The sequence below is a fragment of the Sciurus carolinensis genome, chromosome 17, assembly GCF_902686445.1.
Source record: "Sciurus carolinensis chromosome 17, mSciCar1.2, whole genome shotgun sequence".
Taxonomy (NCBI): domain Eukaryota; kingdom Metazoa; phylum Chordata; class Mammalia; order Rodentia; family Sciuridae; genus Sciurus; species Sciurus carolinensis.
The window spans coordinates 26,047,463-26,066,132 of NC_062229.1; the positions used below are offsets into that span (position 1 = coordinate 26,047,463).

Genomic DNA, 18,670 nt, shown 5'->3' on the forward strand with positions numbered 1-18,670 from the left:
CAGTATCAAAAGACAGTATCAAATAACATAATCACCAAGGTTCAAACCCCCAAAGATCAAAATCCCTAAAGTCTAAAATCATAATCCCAAAAGTTTAGGATTTCAGTTGTTGAAATCCAGAAAGCTGACATCCTGAAAACAGCAATTTCCATTTTTACAAAGGTCATATAAAGGGTGGGCCTGGGTTCAATCCCCAGCATAAGGTAGAAAGCTGAATTTTGGGGAGGGAATTACTTTATTTTCAGATATACACAGGATTGTTCCCAAATTATTCAGTCCTGTACTACTTCTGACCCTTCACACAGCACTGTGCTTGCCTTTAAAAAATGCCCATCATAGCCAGGCATAGTGGTGCCTGCCTATAATCGCAGCAACTAGAGAGGCTGGGGCAGGAGAATCACAAATTCGAGGCCAGCCTCACAATTTAGAGACCCTGTGTTAAAACGGAAATTAAAGACAGGGGATGTAGCTCAGTGATAACACGCTCCTGGGTTCAATTGACGCCATCCAGCGGCGTCGATTTGGCGCGGGGGACAAACGAGTAGCGAGGCTCTTGAATTCTGAACGGTTTATTGTTGAATCAGGAAACCCGGAACCTTGGCTCTCGAACCTGGAACCTGCAACCTCGAACTTGAATTTGAACTCCAAACCCTGAACTCTGAACCCCGGCGCTCCGCTGGAGGAGAGCCGGCTTAAATCCCCTCTAGGAGGTGAAGGGTAGGGTTGACGTCAATTATGCCAAGATTAGGCGAGGAGCTAGCTGCCCAATCATGGCAAAGGTCAAAACGAGCAGGCATGATCAGGAGCACTTGGGAACACTTATGCACACGTTGTGTGTGTGGACTTAATTGAATACGGCCAATGATAAATCACCTGGGTGTGCTTATGTTAATCAACCTCCTCACTGCCGGTGTGACCAAAACAACTTCTGGCTGGTTGCCAGGCGCCATCTTGGCGAGTCCGCATGGCATAACCCCCAACATTCAATCCCCAGTAGCCCCCTCAAAGAAGAAAAGTCCATCAGGCCAGGTGTGGTGGCACATACCTGTAATTCCAGTGACTCAGGAGTGTGAGGCAGGAGAATCACAAATTTGAGGCCCATTCAGGCAATTTAGTGAGATTTTGTCTCAATATTAAAAAGACTGGGGGACTGGGGCATAGCTCAGTGGCAAAGTGCCCTAGCTTCAATCCCTAGTACCCCCAAAAAATGCCCATCAGAGAGTATAAAGAATCTGACAAGCTCAGTAACCTGAAGACACTTGCTGATAGGCTGATACAGAGGTTCCTTCAGTGTCAAAAAACACATCAAATGGTGAACCATTCTTGGTTTAACTGTTAAAGGAGATGGACTTTGTATATTTGCCATTAATTCTAACAGAAAAACTAGTGTATGCTTTTCTTTAGCTGACAGATGGCACTTTCAAAACTGTCCCCTTTGAGCAGAAGGTTATGGGGGCCCAAAATCCCCTTCAAGGACAGGCCCCACTGACCTAACTTCTTCCCACTAGGACCTACCTCTTAAAGATTCCACCACCTCTCAGTAGCACCAGAGTCTGGTGACCAAGTCTTTAACACTTGGGTCTTTGGAAGATGCTTATCCAAGTCACAGGGCCAATAAAATTTGTTTTTTCCATTCAGTCCTATGCATTTGGCAGACAATTCAGATGAATCTGTTGGCTACATAATACAGCAGTGATGAAAACAGGTCGAAAAATTTGCCATTTGTCTGCATTGGTATTCCTTCCAGTCGAAGAATTTCCAGGAGGTTTTAATAAATGAAAGCTGCATTTGCCTGAAGAAGCCGGCAAAGTTACTGACTGGTTCCAAAATGATCACTTGCCTGGTCGGATAAGGAGACACTTATTTAATGGTGTTGCTGTTGCATCATTCGTATTGTTTCTGCCAAATATGTGGTCTGCGTATGGGTGCGTGTGGAATGGACTGCCATGTATCCAAAACAACACGGAAGCGTGGCACAGACGTGGGAAAAGTTAACAGAGAATGTTCACAATAGAGTACCTAGAATCGCAGAATTTCAAAAAGAGTAACTCCTTGTAGAAAATGGATATGAACATGTTCTCTGAAGAGATCCATGCCTCCTCAGAGAAAATGGAAAACAAAAACAAGTAAACAAATAAAAACCAAAACCAACCTATTCATCATGATACAGGTCTTCAAAATAGAGTTTAGGATTGTGTTAATGTTTTAATGAGATAAAGACTCTGAGTTACGCTAAGACTTTTCTATTTTGAAATTGATGGCCGGGTGTAGTGGTGCACGCCTGTAATCCCAGAGGCTGAGGCAGGAGGATCGAGAGTTCAAAGCCAGGCTCAGCAACTTAGCAAGGTGCTAAGCAACAAGTGAGACTATCTCTAAATAAAATACAAAGTAGGACTGAGGATGTGGCTCAGTGGTTGAGTGCCCCTGAGTTCAATCCCTGGTACGTCCCTCCAAAAAAGAAATTGTTGCCTTGTCTTATTGTTTTTTATAGCTAGTTTAAAAGGTGGTTAGATAAGTATACTTTCTAGCATCCATAAAAAGGAGTTTAAATGAGCTTTTGTAGCTTAGTGGGAGTGCTTGCCTAGCATGCGTGAGGCACTGTGTTCAATTCTCAGCACTGCATATAAATAAATAAATAAAATAAATAAATAAAAGGTCCATCAACAACTAAAAAAATTTTTTTAAGAAAAGGAGTTTAATAGATTTCTTTACTATGAACTAAAAATTCCATAACAACTGAACTCAATCTTTGTTGAGTAAAGTCAAGTTTTCAAAAGAAGGAACATGAGAGGAAGTGGGGTAGAAAAAATGGAGAGGAAGCTGACTGTAGTGGAGACTATTTTATCAAGCCATGAGAAATTTAAAGCCCAATTTATTAGTGGAAAGGAAGCAAATGAGGCCTTCTATATGAAATAAAGTGACTGTGGTTAATACAGCCTCATGAGGGTTCTCTCCTTTTTGGTAACTAGAGTATACTTAAAATGTTTTACCAAGGTTGACATTTATGCAATGAAGTGATTTGCTAGCTAACATTTTTGTTTACCTAATATTCTATGACTTAAACCACCAACATGATATGGAAATGGCACCAGATGGGATGTGTAACATCTAAAGCTAATCCTGAATCCTGAACACTGTCCAAAGGTGCTGATGAAGGATAAGATGCTCATATTTTTGTGACCTACAGCTACAGAATATTTTAGGGAGGCACGTTTTCAGTTCAAGTTGTATTTGGAAGCCTTCTCACTTAAAGACAGAAAACCATTAGGCAGTCAGACCTTTGCTTTTTGTTTTTGTTCTAGGGCAACTGTCAGTTGAACAATTTTATTTATATCACAGTTCTCCCAAAGTGGTCACTCTATTTCCAAGTTATTTTTGGTATGATTGTGCCAGTTAGAAAGACATGCATTAGCATTATAGTAAGAAAACATAAATGAAGCCGGTATTTGGCATGGAAGTACAGAGTTTTAGATGGAAAAGACCTCATGGGGCTTGTAGCATGTCTACAGACTGATGTGTGTGTAAATTTGCATCTCAAAACCCGTTACAGACCAGTCACTACCAATAGATGTTTTTGAATGCTTGGAAGACAAAAATTCTCAGAGCAAATATACCAAGCATAGGATGTCACGGTGGGAACAAGTAAAATTTAAGCCTGGTAATACTCAAAGCAAGCCATGTTTCCAAGATTGGGTGGGATGAGGTAATGGAATGAGTTAATATTTCCTGGAAAAACTGCCCTTGTGTGGACAGGGATGGAGCAGTGCTGGGTTAAGAAGGCAAGTGGCTTATTTAGGACTGACCAAGTACAGTGGCTGAAGGGGATGAACTGAGTCTGGAAGGGAAGAGGAGACAGAGGGCAATGGCCTCATTTTAGGGACAGGACCACAGTAGTCCCTGGGAAGACTTGAGGCTGCTAACACCATAGGGGAACATTGCCCATGGCAGGCTGGCAAGTGGTGAACGCCTGGAGGCACAGAGGAGATTATCTACCACTTAGATCCAGAGTGCTCATGGACTGCCCCGCATTGAGTTGACACCACCAGGCAGATGAGGAGGAGAAAAGCCAGGCTGGATGACCTGGGGCCAGCCAGTCCAAGAGAACAGTCATTCCATCTCCTGCCAGTGAGACAGGCCAGCATCATGATACATGGTAGCCACTGAGGAAGCATAGCTTAGGGACCCTTGTCCCAGACCCCACCAACCTCAATCAGCAGAGCTGATGTAAGCCTAAGGATTCCCCCTTTCATCCCATCCTGTTGTGGTTATCAGAAAGAGCTAACTTCTTCTAAGTGTAAACAGCAAGATCCTGCTTTTCAAGATTGCCAACCATCCCAAGGAACATGGGCAGAGGCCATCAAGTTTGACATAAAGTAACCTAAGAAGGGAAAGTCTGTTTAAGACCTCATCTATATTGTTCCATCTTGCAAGACGGTGGGTGAAAAGGCCAAGAAGCCGGACACTAAGAAGAAACTTGGAGTCAAGAAGGCTGATGCTGTTGGCAAGGTTAAAAAGGGAGACCCTAAGGGTAAGAAACTCAAGAAAGGGAAGCCCACTGCAGCCGAAACCCTGTCCTGGTTAGAGGAGTTGGCAGATACTCCCAATCTGCTATGTATTCCTGAAAGACCATCGGCAAGAGGAAGTACTCAGCTGCTAAATCCAAGGTTGAAAAGAAGGAGGAGGAGGTTCTTGCTACTGTCACAAAACCAGTCAGTGGTAACAAGAATGGTGGTACCAGGGTGATTAAAATTCACAAAATGCCTAGATACTATCCAATGGAAGTTATGCCACAAAAGCTGTTGAGCCACAGCAAAAAACCCTTCCGTCAGCATGTGAGAAAACTGCGAGCCAGCATCACTCCATCTTGACCATCCTCACTGGGCACCACAAGAGGCAAGAGTGGTTTTCCTGAAGTAGTTGAGCAGTGGCTTGCAACTTGTGATGGGACCTCTTTCCCTCAATCAAGTTCCTCTGCGTAGAATGCACCAGAAATCTATTATTGCCCCCTCCACAAAGATTGATATCAGCGATGTGAAAGTCCCAAAACACCTCACTGATACTTACTTCAAGAAGTAGTAGTTGAGGAAGCCCAGACACCAGGAAGGTGAAATCTTCGACAGAGAAAGAGAAATACAAGATTACAGAGCAGCAAGGTTGATCAGAAAGCTGTGGACTCACAAATTTTACCCCAAATCAAAGCTATTCCTCAGCTCCAGGGCTACATGTGATCCGGTTTTGCTCTAACAAATGGAATTTATCCTCACACATTGGTGCTCTAAATTTCTTACCAAGAACCTAATTAAATAACTGATACATTAAAAAAAAGACCTCATATATTGCTTTCATCTCATGCATCTGATTTCAAACTTGGGAATGAGCATTTGGCACCTGTGGCTTACACGACCAGAAGCTGGTCCACAATGGCTGTCTGCAGCTGGAGAACTGGAAGAACCAGCAGCTGCGCAGTCCAAGAGGTGGAAGCTCCAGAGCAAGAAGGACCAATAGTGCTACCCTAGTCCGAGACCAAGGCTTCTGGAAACTACCTGGAGAATCACTGGCAGAGTCTGCTTTGGAAGAGTGAAGAAGTGAAGAGTCCGATATCCTCAGACGATTGAAGCAGCAATTAAGAACCCATTCAAGAAGAGCTGAGTTTGCATCTGCTTCCTTGTCCTTCCAACTTTTATTCCATCCTATTGGGCGGTGCTGCCCACGCTTAGGGAGGGGCTCCACTTCAGTTCCTATCCCACATGCCAGTCATTCCTACACATGCCCTCATGGACACACCCAGAAGCCTCTGAATCATCGCCATCTCTTAATCCAATCAATCTGACCATTCAAATGAACCATTACAGGAGACAAGGGAATAAAGACAGTGTGAGGTCTTAGGTGAGTCAAATCCAGGGCGTCGGTCTAAAACTCCAAGAACCCTGGCTTCTTTATATTGAACATTAATCAGCCGAGGACCACATCCCCACTTTTCTCTAAATTTATGTTCTGGGGGGAAGAAAAACCCCTGATGCTGTTTGTGGGACCATATGATGGAACTGTCAGAGAGCTATGGGAAAGGAAGGGCAAGAACTTCAGAAGGGAAGAACAATGTCAGGGACACCCCCAGGCTGGGAACATCAGGTACCAGGACGGACAGACAGGCAGCACTGGAGCAGTGTGTGTGTGTCCATCCTGGAGTGGGCCGAGATCCTCTGGTGGAATCCAGGCTTGGATAGGGTGGGATGCTTTACATAATAAAGGTCAGGTTGCTAGGAGCCCCCAGCCTTCTAGTGCCTTCCTACTCTTTGGAAGTTCCCTCCACAGACTCCTCCACCCCAGAATCTTCTGACAGGTGAGACGCAAACCCTTTTTACCTGTCCAGTTCTCCCATTCCCAGCAGCCCTGCCTGTTCAACTCATGCCTCTACTCCAGCCATCCTGATTCTGGGAATCCCTGCAGAATGTGATGACATTCCCATGGCCTGGTGACCCCCAGGGGATGAAGGGCAAATGCTCTTTGCCTGGTTCTGGGACAGCAGAATTTCCTTTTGCTGCTGTAACAAAGGATCACAGGTGTAGCTGCTTGGGATATAGCTGCATTTATTTTCTCACGTGTTGCTGACCTTGAGTCCAGCAAGCTGGCTTGGTAACACTGCCTCAGGCTTTGCAAAACCAACATCATGATTTTGGTCCCCCCCCCCCCATGATTGAACCCCAAAATAGTAGGCAAGTGCTCTACTACGGAGCTATACCACCAGCTCCCCTTTTTGGTGGGGAAGGGGTCGAGGTGGAGGAGGGAAATGTACTGGGGATTGAGCCCAGGGCTTCACATATGCTGGCCAAGCTACCACTAGACTACATCCCCAACCCTCACCAGCTCTTTCCAACTGGGCCTGTTACTGGTCGTAGGAAGATTTCTGGAACACCGTGAAGAACGGGCCTCGGGACAGGTAGGCCTCGGCGCAGGTGCACGTTTGTGGGTGCCCAGGTGCCTCCCGCTGCCTTTGACCTGCCACTCCAACGGTGGCGGCTTAGAAGGCGCACCTGTGTTGTCTACTTTTTCTTCCTTTTAGATATGTTTAGGAGTCAGTTTGGACAGGGGAAGAAACCTCTAGATACATTTTTCTGGGTAAATGAGGTAACTGGAGAAATCACCTACCCGCCCGCGAAGCCCAAAGCACCTGCAGCTGCTGAGAAAGGAGAGAGGACCGCAGCTCAGCGCGGGGGTGCTCAGGCGGCCCCTCCCAGGCCCCTGGGCCCGGCCACCACCACAGTGCAAAGGCCTGCCCCTCCACCCCCTCCACCCCCTCTCGAGGCTTCGCTGAAAGACCCGGACTCTAGAAACTTCCTCCCATCTACACCAGCCTCCAGCCAGACTAAAGCTAGAGTAAGAAGCCCCCCTCCCTTCGCAGCAATCCCTGTCACCATCTCACCCCCCGGAGGGGCTCTGCCAGTCCTCGGGCCCCTTGGACCAGCCCCTCTGCCCCTATCTGCCACGTGTAATCCCTGTCACCATCTGAACCCCGGAAGGGGCTCTGCCAGTCCGCAGACCCCTTGGACCAGCTCCCCAGCCCCAACTGGCCACGTTTTCTCCCAGCCCTTCTCCCACCTTGGCCTTCACCGGCAAGCTGAAAAATGCCCTTACTGGGAATAACAGACTTGCCTTTTGAACCCTGGGAGCATTTGTCCACCACACCCTTTAAGCACCTTTCCCAGCATCATAGCCAGAGCAACCACCTGCCCATACCTGCACCTCTGTGAGGGCCCATCTGCCACCAGCCCCAGAAGTACAGGAATCTCCCAGGGTTCTGAGGAACCTGCCACTTGCTTTCAACCTAATATAAAGTTGACTTAGATTTTGACAGTGTCTTCTAGAACTTTCTTTACTTCCCAAGCTATCTTGGTATTTTAACTCATCGTGGTTCAGTAATCTGATGTTGGAGTCAAAGCAATGTGTTTAGTTTCCATCCAGGGCCAGAAGGAGACCCCCTTGATGAGGATGAGAACAGTTCTGGATAAGTGGGACCCACAGGCCTAGTGTCCCTGGTGCACAGCTTGGACCGTCCTGGCTTTTGCAGGCAGTACTCAGGGCAGAAGGGGACTAGAGCCCTGTTGCTCTCAGGTCAGCTTTTTCCCAGCTTTGCTCCTCTGCTCATGGGAAATGCTCCCTCCCGCTCTGCTGCTCAAGCTCAGAGCCTACAACGAGTCTCCAGGTCAGAATTCCAGGCAAGGTGGTGCCAGAGTTTGTGTGGACAGACTTGGGAGGTTTCGGGCGGGACATGGGCAAGCCACATGGATCCTATGTACATGTGGGTCCTGGAACCCAGCAGTCAAGGAGCAAAGAAAAGGACCCAGCACAGAAAAGCTCACAGTAGGCTAATTAGAAAGGTAAGAGGCTAGCGCTAACCTGAAGAATAGGTCTGGCTCAATTTGGTTGGCACTTCTGAGAGACCCTAATTTGGGGGATGTGAGTGAATGTGAAATGATGTTCATGTAGGAGGAGATCCTGCTGAGATCTCAGATGGACTTAATATGATGCCCAACATGATGCCCAATGGTGGGTTCTCTCTGCAAAGGCCTGCAAGGGCAGAATACAACAAAACAAGGTTTGTACTGTGATCCCAAGTTACTGGGTATGGGGGCTTCAACGGTGGCCTGCAAAATGATACAACCATGTCCCAATCTCTGGAACTGGTGACATTACCTTACATGGCGAGGTTTGTGATTATATGGCAAAGTTAAGGCTCTTGAGAAGAGGTGCTTATCCTGGATTATCTAGTGGCCCTCCATGTTTTCTAATGAGAGGCAGAGAGAGTTTTTGAGACTGACACACAGAGGATACAGAGAAAAGGAGGAGATGCCGCGATGACTGGCAGGGACTAGAGTGATCGGGGCTGTAAGTTAAGGAGTGCCCACAGCCGAAAGAGGCTGGCAGAGGCTGAAGGATATGCAAAATGACAACCCCCAAGACAATGTGACCCAGGAGGAGGGAGGGAGGGGAGAGAATAAGGCAAACATGAATCCTTCCCAGTAACAATGAGTCCCGAAGGGACTGAGTGCCAGGCCCTTGACTTTCACCCTTTCCCATTACTGATGAGTCCTGGAAGGAGAAAAGCAAATAGCGAAGCTCTGGGTGACAATGGATCCCGGGAAAGAAGATAAACAGTGAGTTCTGGCCAGGAGCCAGTAACAAGAAGTTTGGGACTTTTTACAACTTTTTCCTGACTGTCCAATGGACACATTCTGCTTCAGTCTCCAGTGATTAAGCCACCCTCATTGTAACCTATGAAACACAGACCTTCTGTAACCGGGGGCCATTTTCTACCCAGAAAGCGAGCCCCGCTGATGCCTGACTCCACTGCTGAATAAAAGACAGTGCTGATCTGTGAGCTTTGTTCCTATCTCTGTTATTTGTGCTTACAGAGGCAAAGAAGGGACTTTTCTCCAGAAACTTTAGGGAGAGTAGCCCTGTTGACACCTGATTCCAGATTTCTGGCCTCCAGAACTGTGAGGGAATAAACTGCTGCTTTTTAAAGTCACCTAGTTTGTAATTATTTCAGCTATTGTAGACTAATGCACCAAGGCTCAGCTAAATGATGCTCAGGCCCTATGTCAGCTCTTCACAACAGCTTTCTGATTGGTCCCTGCTGTGTCACCAGTGCCTAGGACCTCCCTGTTTGTTGGGAGACTAAGAAGAAAGGAAAAGATTAATGATTTTACCCCCAAATTTAAAAATCCTGAGTTCTGGAGTGCAAATAAAAGTGAGGCACTAGGATTGGTCTCCACTCCATGGTCACAATGTCCTTCCCAAGGTCTTGCTCTTTGTCCTGTTGACCTACAGATATCAGGCTCATGCACACAGACACCAGGTCTAGGCCAGTGCCTGTGGTAGTGACAAATGAGAAAATGAAAAACTCTACCTCTTGAAGATTTGGATTTGACAGTGGATCCTGGGGAAGTCTGATGGCCCCTACAGCTTGGGCCACATCCTGTGCTGAGCCAGCTTCCCCCAAATGAGCTGCCTATGATGGGCACCTTGGGGCAGATGTGGCACATGATGCTCACAGGCCCCTGTGTGGTCTCAGCACACCCCATGCCCTGGCTAGAGGAGGTGAGGACCAAGGGTGCTGCCTGGCTTTTCTTGGAGCAGAAGGGAACAGAGCTGATAGGCTCCAGATCAAACACCTGGTGGTAGGCTTGCCTACAGCTGCTGTGCTTCTCCTGCTTAGATCCCTCCCCTGGCCACAGGACACATGTGTTCCAGTGCCACCTCTCCTGTCTGCTACAATCTGAAGGGTTTGGATAAGTCTTTTCCTTATTTTAGGTCTTAGTTTTTTCACATGCAACATGTCAACAACTTGGGGGGAAAAATTCCTAAAATGCTGCACTACAGGTAAGTCACCATGGGGGAAGGGTTTTGAGTGGCCAAGGAACCAGGCTGTAGTTGAAAAGGCTTGAGGGGAGGAGGAGGGTTGTACTCTCACTGAGTTGTCTCATCTGTCTGGAGCACTGGCTGTCCCACCTTGTTCTCTGTCCTCACAGCTGCTAAGGAGGGAAGGGTGCATGGACTGGTGACCAAGGACCTCCCATGGAAGGATTCTGGCTTCCTAGGACAGACTTGCTCAGGGTGGACAGAACCTCCACAAACAATCTCTGGTGTCTCCTTTTATAGGAGGAGAGATCGGGGCCAGGATAGCAGTGGGCTTTGCCCAGGCCACTGAGCATGTGGAGCCACTGGGACTAACTTAGGGTCTCCTAGGACTTGGGCCAATTCTTACCTATGGGATGGTCACCTGCAGTGACCCACCATGTCAGAGGGGACCAGGTTGGGATCTGCATTGCATCTGATGTCAGGTGGTACTGGTAAGGGGGTGATCTTGGAATAAGCCAAGCATGTGACAGCCAGGCCTCACCTGATGCATCTGTGGCATCCCTGGCCTGTGGCTGGTCCTCAACAGAGGAGCCTTGAGGGCCCATAAGTTTCCATTGGACTGATTTGATCTTGCTGATTTGCTCAAGGGAAGCCTAGACAGAATTTTCCAGGGCAGCTGGGGGTGAAGTGGCAGACTCCATGAAACAGGCAGTAGTATGGAAGAAGTGGGGTCACTGCAGTGACCTGAGCTGGATGGGTTTACCCCAAGGACCTAATCTAGAGATTCCAAAGGTGAGGCGGCCCTGAAACCTCTTATCCTACCTGCCCACTCATCAAAGCCTACCACCCTCTTAGTAGCTCAAGGAGGCCACCTAGAGGTGGAGGCTTTTGTAGGAGGGAGGAAGAGCCTGGAGAGATGCTGCTGGATAGCAGGCCAGAGGGTGCAACTCCCCGAGGGCCAGGACCCAGCTCTCCCTCAGGACAGCCTGAGCTGTGATCTGGAGCTAGGTCCTGCTGGAGACCATTTCTCCTTGAGGCTTTATAAATATAGGTGCTAGTTCTCAGTGGTTGGACAGTTTTCCCTTTTACATTAAAGTTGCCAATTTTTTATACTGCCATAGTTGGAAAACTATTAATTGGACAGAATTGAAACTACTAGTGCCGGGCGCAATGGTTCACGCCTGTATTCCCAGTGGCTCAGGAGGCTGAGGCAGGATCATGGTGAGATCAAAGCCAGCCTCAGCAAAAGTGAGGTGCTAAGCAACTCTGTGAGACCCTGTCTCTAAATAAAATACAAAATAGGGCTGGGGATGTGGCTCAGCGGTCAAGTGCCCCTGAGTTCAATCCCCGGTAAACTCGCCCCCCCCCACCGACCACAAAAGAAACTACTAGTAATTGAAATATCAGCTATTTGGTTGATGTAGGTATTATTTATTATGTAATAATGAGTTCTGAGACAAAATCCAACTCAAAACATTACTATTGAAGATTCTATATTAGTTATTTTTAAAAATGGCACAATCCAAACCTAATTTTCCAATAAATACTTTCAGGAATTTTTCACTCCCTTTATTTGGCTCTGGAAAATCTTTACTGGCAACACTACTTATTTTATTAGAAAACAAAATCTGAATATAAGTTGTTAGGCACGAGTTAAAAGGGATGATATACACAATTACAAACCAATACTACTTTTGAACACACATTTGAAGTTGCTTAAATATTTGATGTTTTATATAAATTTAAAACATACTTCAAGAACTCACTTTAACAAAAGTCTTTATGTTCTAATGCACTATGGAAAATAATTCCTTTCTGATTTCTAGAGCAGTAAGAGTCATAAAAATGGTGTCCCAAACCAGGATTTACCTTGTTCTCTTGAGAAATGGGCTGAGAGGTTCTGGATCTGGTTAAGGAATCTCAGGGGAGATCTGCAGGGAGAGGTACAGAATTTAGAGAACTGGTCTCTTTGCTGCGGACATCATAACCCATTTGGGGTTAAGTTATTTCTAAGAATGAGAGGTACCCTAGAGAGGCTTTAACCTGGCCAGAGCTAGAGAGGACTTCCAACACTGGGAGGAACTGGACAGTGGGGGTTGGGAGGGGAGGGAGAAAGGCTGGAAGGCCTGAACTATTTTATACTTGACGCTGCTTCCTAAAACCCTCTGAGAAGCAAGCAAGGATTTTCTTGAATAGTATTTGCCCATGAAAACTAGTTAGAACCTCACTGAATGAGTCAAAAATATCTGCTTTTTGGTTTCATGCTACCAAGAGTTACAGTATTTATTTTTTCTGGGGACTGAACCTAGGGACTCATGCATGCTAAGCACATTCTCTCTTGATGAGCTATGTAATCCCAGCCTCAATGTTTACGACTTTTTAATGGGTAGGAGAAATTATGGGTTTAAAACTAAAGTCTGCCACTGAAGATTTTTAATAAACTGATATCACACTTTTAAGGATAATGTCAATACTATATATTTGTTTTCTTTCCCTTCTATTCTTTATCTTACGCAAAATTTGGTTATCTAATTTTTGCTACCTACCAATCATCTGTTTTGGGTATCAACCGTCTGTTACTGAAAAATACATGTGTATACATCCATGAGATGGAACTATGAGGAGCAGTGTTGTGGTACATGTAGTAATGGCTCCAGTACTCCAGAGATGTACTGGGTATGGGGCCTGTTCATACTTATGTACGTACTTGTTCAGCCCCAAACCAACATTCACTCATATAAAAATATATGACTCAGAGAATCCTTCATTATATATATCACTAAAAATATTTTCTTTCACTCTAATATCATTTTACCTAGTCTTGTCAATCAACATCATAAGAATAGGGGATAAAACCTTTTTAAGACAGGTTTCCTTGAAGAAATTAATTTTTAGAAGTATACTTTTAAAGCAGCAGTTAGGAACTTTGTTCTTGTAATACATAAATGATACTGTCATATCAAACGATTTAAATAAGTTTAACAGTTTCTAATCTCTTTAAAAAATAAAAGATTGCTGTGTTACTTCATGGCTTCTCCATTCTTCCAATTCCAAGGAATACAAAGGTCTCCATCTTGCATAACGGAGTAAAAATGTGAAACGCAGAGGTGCATCCCATGTAGATAAGGCAGTGATTGTTCTAGAAGTCTCTTACAACAATCCACCATTTGTATACTAGAAATGCTGGGCTCCTTATATAACTTCTCCAGAGAAAATTTCTTTGTTGAAGCCTGTATCAATTCATTTTCAATAACCTTTAACCTATTATATTGAGAAATAAAAGTAATAAGGCCATAAGTTATAATTACATAAGAGAACATAAAATATAAACATATTCTTACATACTGGGGCTGTAACTCTCTACTCAATACTGAAAATGATATCCATAAATGTCAAATTATAATGTTTAGAAGACATGACAACAGATATCATGTAGTACTTGGGTTATTTCCACAGGTATCTCTAAAAATATTTGTTCAATCTTTTTAGCAGTAATGGGGTAAAATTAATGCATAATTTAAAGGGGTCTTATTCTTCCTCATCTAGTGGCTGCTAGTGACTGAAGAAAGTAGAAAGTAAAGAATACAAAACTCCCAGCTGTAGGAGCCAGCCACTTAAAGTTTACCCATTGGGCAGTAGTGATTTCTGAAGATCTCCAACCAGCTCATAACAAAATCAGGAGCTGAGGACATGAGCTCCTCACTCTTTCCCACCTCCCTCAGCCCCACTGTGAGCCCCTTGGTTCCCTCCCCTTTGCCTGAGGTCCCACTGTCTCCCCTCTGGCTCTGTCAGGGCTTCAGTTAAGGCCTACACGTAAACAACTCCGGGGCAGAACTGGTGTCTTGGGATGTGGGGCTCTAGTGGGGGCTGTGGTGATTTCCACCTTGCTCTACCCTTGCCGCTGTACCTAGACTGATACACGTGTCACTTGGGAAGTCCAGCTGACAGGGTAAGGAAGACCTTGGGAGAGGCCTCCCAGGAGGGCGATGTGAGCACAGTGAGGGAAGCATGCCCAGGGAGCTGGGGAGACAAGGCTGATGGGGTGCTGTGAAAGGAGCCAGGCAGGGTCCTAGGAGCGGAGCTGGCTGGGGGCAGACTGGGCCCTGCAGGCACCAGCTGGGGAGGACTGTTCTGCCAGGTTCACTTGGGATGAGAATGAGTGGAGTGGTGGGAGGGGACATGCGTGGAAGCTTGAGGACCAGGTAGGAGGTCACCACCCAACCATGCAGGCTTGGTCCAGGTGCGGGGGTGGAGGATGGAGATGTGGTGGGAATCTGGTATACTCTGAGGAGGGGTTGAGAGGCTGGGCCAGGGGTCTGTGAGGATGGGACAGGAATCAGGAGAACTCCAGGGCTTTCATCTGCCTGAGTGACTGGAAGCTCAGGAGCAATCACCAAGATCAGCTGTTGCGGAGGGCTGGCTAGAACCGCTTCCCAGGCTTCGAGCAGAGGAGCAGTTCAGAAGAGCGGTCCTGCCAACACAAACGCTCAACACCGCTCAGGAAGCAGGATGTTCACAGGAGAAGCTCTGACTGAGCTGTCACCAATTCCACAAACGAAACGGACAGATGCAGTTTCTTCATTTATTTTATTCATAAAATGAGTCTCTTATCTCTCGTTAAAGGGACAGCATCACGTTCTTAGCTGCCATCCTTTCTCTTATCTCATGAGCCTAGCTTTGGACAGAGGCAGTGTGGCAGGACCGAGTGTGAGCGAAGGCTTCTCCCGGGCACTGTCGGCTGGCCACCACTGCTCCTCTCCCTGCCCCCCTGGTCTCTCTTGAGACGCCCCCTCCCCAACAGGTGCAGTTGTCCTCAGCTTCCAGCCTGCTCCTCTGCCCTGGCCTTCCCTTCATCCCTCGTCTAGAGCATCAGCTTTGGCTCTTCCTGCTCAGCTCAACCCTGTGGTTCAGCTACCACTCCACATTTCAGCCATCACATCTCCCAAGGGAACATTCTGGGAAGACAAGGGCCAGGTCTTCATCTGTCCATGGCGGCTCTCAGTTCCCAGCACACAGCCGTCAAAATAAACGCTGGCTGAATGAACGAACGAACACACGCTGGGCAAACTTCCCCACGGAACGTCTTTGAAACAACGACTGTCTTTTGACTGTAATACCCTCCTTTCTTCACAGCAGACACGACAAACTTACTGGGCAGTATCTTATCACTCAGATCAGGAAACTGCTGGCTATCATATGATTCCCCCAAAGGTGCAAGCTACATAAAAAAGGCCTGCTTATGAACTAGAATGATTTTATTATCAAATTTCTCAATGTAACTAAAATGCAGATGAATTTCTCTTCATATCAGTAGTTTAAAATTTTTTAGACAATAAAGATTCCTGTTAAGTACCAGTCACTTTCCCCCTTGCTGCCATTCTTCCCTCTGGAGAATTTCTAGTGGATACTCTTGTTCTTCTGTTCTTTAGTTTTTTTGTGGTACTGGGGACTGAACCCAGGGGTGCTTTACACTAAGCTACACCCTCAGACCTTTTTAAAACTTTTTTATTCTGAGAGGTCTTGAACTTTTGATCTTTCTGCCTTAGCCTCCCGAGCCACTGGGATTACAGGTGTAAGCCCTACTTCTCAAATTGTAATATGATTTAGGTTATTATGCCTATAAAACAAGCCACATCCAATCTCTTGTGGGTGGGGAATAAAAAATATGGAATACCCAGAGATTAGTCAATTTCTGAAGTTTCATACTGTTTTTTTTCAGTGCTGGGGATTGAACGCAGGGCCTCACACAAATTAAGTGAGTGCTGTACCAATGAGCCCAGGCCCTTAGTTCAGTTCTAATGTCCCATATTTTTGAATTCTGAGTGTCTGATTCTTTAAAAGCCAGATTGAACCCCATGACTTCACAGATAGCTAGCAGTACTTACTCCTCCTTTCTTTTCATGTTCTCTCTTGCCTGCTGCACTTTGGTGTGAATAAACCATTGGAGATTTGCTGGATCACAGAGTACCGGGATGTTGAAATGGCCGAGTTCATGCAAACTTGGAGCATATCTGTCACTGCAATGAAACATATATTAAGGGAAAATCACTGACCCCTCCACTCCCTGCCAGAGAACTGAAAAGGAGTTATCAAGAAAATCCACCTTGGGCTGGGGATTTAGCTCAGTTGGTAGAGTGCTTGCTTTGCAAACACGAGGCCCTGGGTTCAATCCTCAGCACCGCAAAAAAAAAAAAAAAAAAAAGAAAAAGAAAATCTACCTTAAAAATAAAAAGAACCACTGACTTAAAACCTCCAATGACATTTTATCTGACATTTTATCTGAATTACCATGTACTTCTGAGCCCCGGGCCTGTCCTCTGTAAAATGGCAGAAGCAACCTGTTTCATGGGGGGAGAGAGAGATGGAGCAAGAATACGTTTCAGTACCCAGCGCAGGGCAGGCAGAGTACACAGTGTGGGTGACTGGCTTAATCCTGTGAAGTTCTCCACACCACTGACTTTGCCCAGCGGGAGGCAATATACTCAAAGAATGTTCTAGAGATTCAAATTCTTCAATGCTCTCATGTTGGCTTTTGTCATGTGCAGAAAAGGGTTGCTAACAAAGTAGTGATGTTCTTTCTTTAATTCCTAAGAACCACACTGCAAAATAAAATAAACTAATGTTCTTACACACACAACCCACCTAAGGGAATCAATCAGCTGGTCTGTTTCAGGAGTTTACCTGTTCAGGATCATTTGTAAGCCACGGAGACTCCGAGGGTGAAAAGGTGCCCTGCTTTTCAATAGCCTACTATAGAACACGTTGAGAAGAGAGTAATATTCTTCAAGTGTCAATACTGGCTGTAATTCTTCGATATAAACGACCTGTATGCCGCCTAGCAGACTGCTGATTTGATCTTCTAAAAGCACCAGCCTCCTCTGTAGGTCAAAATAACTTGGCAATCTTTCAAAAAGCTATAGGATTAAGGAAAGGGAAAGACATTTATTTTTATGTTACCATAATAACTCAACCTCAGCATCCCAATAAACAGCATTGATAATGTTTAAGAAGAAAATTATTTTTCTAGAAGGAAAATTAAAGTAGAAGAAAAAGATTTAACAGAATGCTGGAAATATTATATTCAAAACAAACCACTGTAGGTCTAGAGATTAGGTGACTAAATGGTATAATAAAGAAGGCTTCTAAAAATAAAGTATAGGTGTGTATTTCAACTCCATGTCCATTTCTTCAAAATTTACTCTGGGTCAACTAAGTTCCATTAAAAGCAAATATTATTGAACACCTACTGTGTTAAGCACTGTACTGGATATTGTAAGAGTCTGCCCCTTTTGCCAGGGTCTCACAATTGGGGTGCAAGGAAAGAAAGCAAAGATTCAAATCTGGTGAACTCTAAGTGCCACAGCAGGATGTGTGGATACAAAGGCATTCAAGCACAGGTTTCCAAGGAAGTCTGATTTGACCAATCTTAAAGGTAAATAGGATTTAGGAAAGGTGGGTAAATGTGGTTTTAGTGTGAACATAATTTTTCCTTTCTGTAGTATAAATATACAAGAGTATAATCACTAGGTCAAATGCTGAGCACGTTTACTTTCTTAAGAAAATGCCGCATTCTCTTCCCAGAGTGTCTCCATCATTTTACATTCCCAACAGCAAGGCTAAATGATTCAGTTTTCTGCATCTTCAGAACCAGCATTTGGTGGTGGTGCTCTTTTTCATTCTGACCACTCTGGTGTACAGTAATGTCTCATTACAGTTACTGTTTTGCTTTTTTGTGGTGCTGGGGACTGAACCCAGGGCCAGTGCTCTAGCCCTGAGCTGCATCCCTCATGCTCACTGTGAGTTTTGATGAATTTCCCTACTGGCTAATGACGGACATCTTATGTGCTTGTCATCTGTACATCCTCTTTGGTTTTTTCATTTCTTTTGCTCATTTTCTAGCTGGACTGGCTGTTTCTTGTTTTTACTGCTGGGTATTGAGAGTTCTTTATGTATTTTTAGATACAGAGTTTTATCAGATACATGGTTTGATTTGAACAGCAACTTGGGCAAAAAATATATGCAGATGGCAAAAAAACACATGAAAAGATGCTCACCGTCACTTGTCATTAGAGAAAGGAAAATTAAACTCATGAGTAGTACTACATACCTATTAGAATATTTAAATTCAAAATTTGAAATTAAAATAAAAAGATGACTATCTTTAGGCATTTTCTTAAAAAAATTAAAGTACCTATGACATGCTCTAGCCATTCCATTCTAGGTATTTACCCAAGAGAAAAAAAACAGATATCCCATATTTGTACACAATGCTTACAGCAGCTTTATTTGTAAAAGCTCCAAACAGACCAAA

At 45.1% G+C, this 18,670-nt stretch overlaps 1 protein-coding gene and 1 pseudogene across 6 annotated transcripts in view; one reads left to right on the top strand and one right to left on the bottom strand.

Annotated features, from left to right (window-relative positions):
* The first annotated feature begins 1,921 nt into the window (after positions 1–1,921).
* LOC124968247 (60S ribosomal protein L6-like) lies at positions 1,922–7,641 on the top strand (annotated as a pseudogene).
* A 4,134-nt stretch (positions 7,642–11,775) lies between these two features.
* Positions 11,776–18,670, bottom strand: part of Tcaim (T cell activation inhibitor, mitochondrial) — a 37,095-nt gene continuing 30,200 nt past the window's right edge. For 5 of the 6 annotated variants that reach the window (XM_047532426.1, XM_047532425.1, XM_047532427.1 and 2 more), the window contains 4 exons: positions 17,041–17,273; positions 16,245–16,376; positions 13,384–13,620; positions 11,776–12,290 (listed from right to left, as the gene is read on the bottom strand). In XM_047532426.1, coding sequence (XP_047388382.1) covers positions 12,197–12,290; positions 13,384–13,620; positions 16,245–16,376; positions 17,041–17,273 — 696 coding nt within the window. In that variant the 3' untranslated portion in view covers positions 11,776–12,196. Of the gene's footprint in view, positions 13,621–16,244; positions 16,377–17,040; positions 17,274–18,670 lie in introns of all 6 variants that reach the window. The other variant, XM_047532428.1, reaches the window with a different exon arrangement.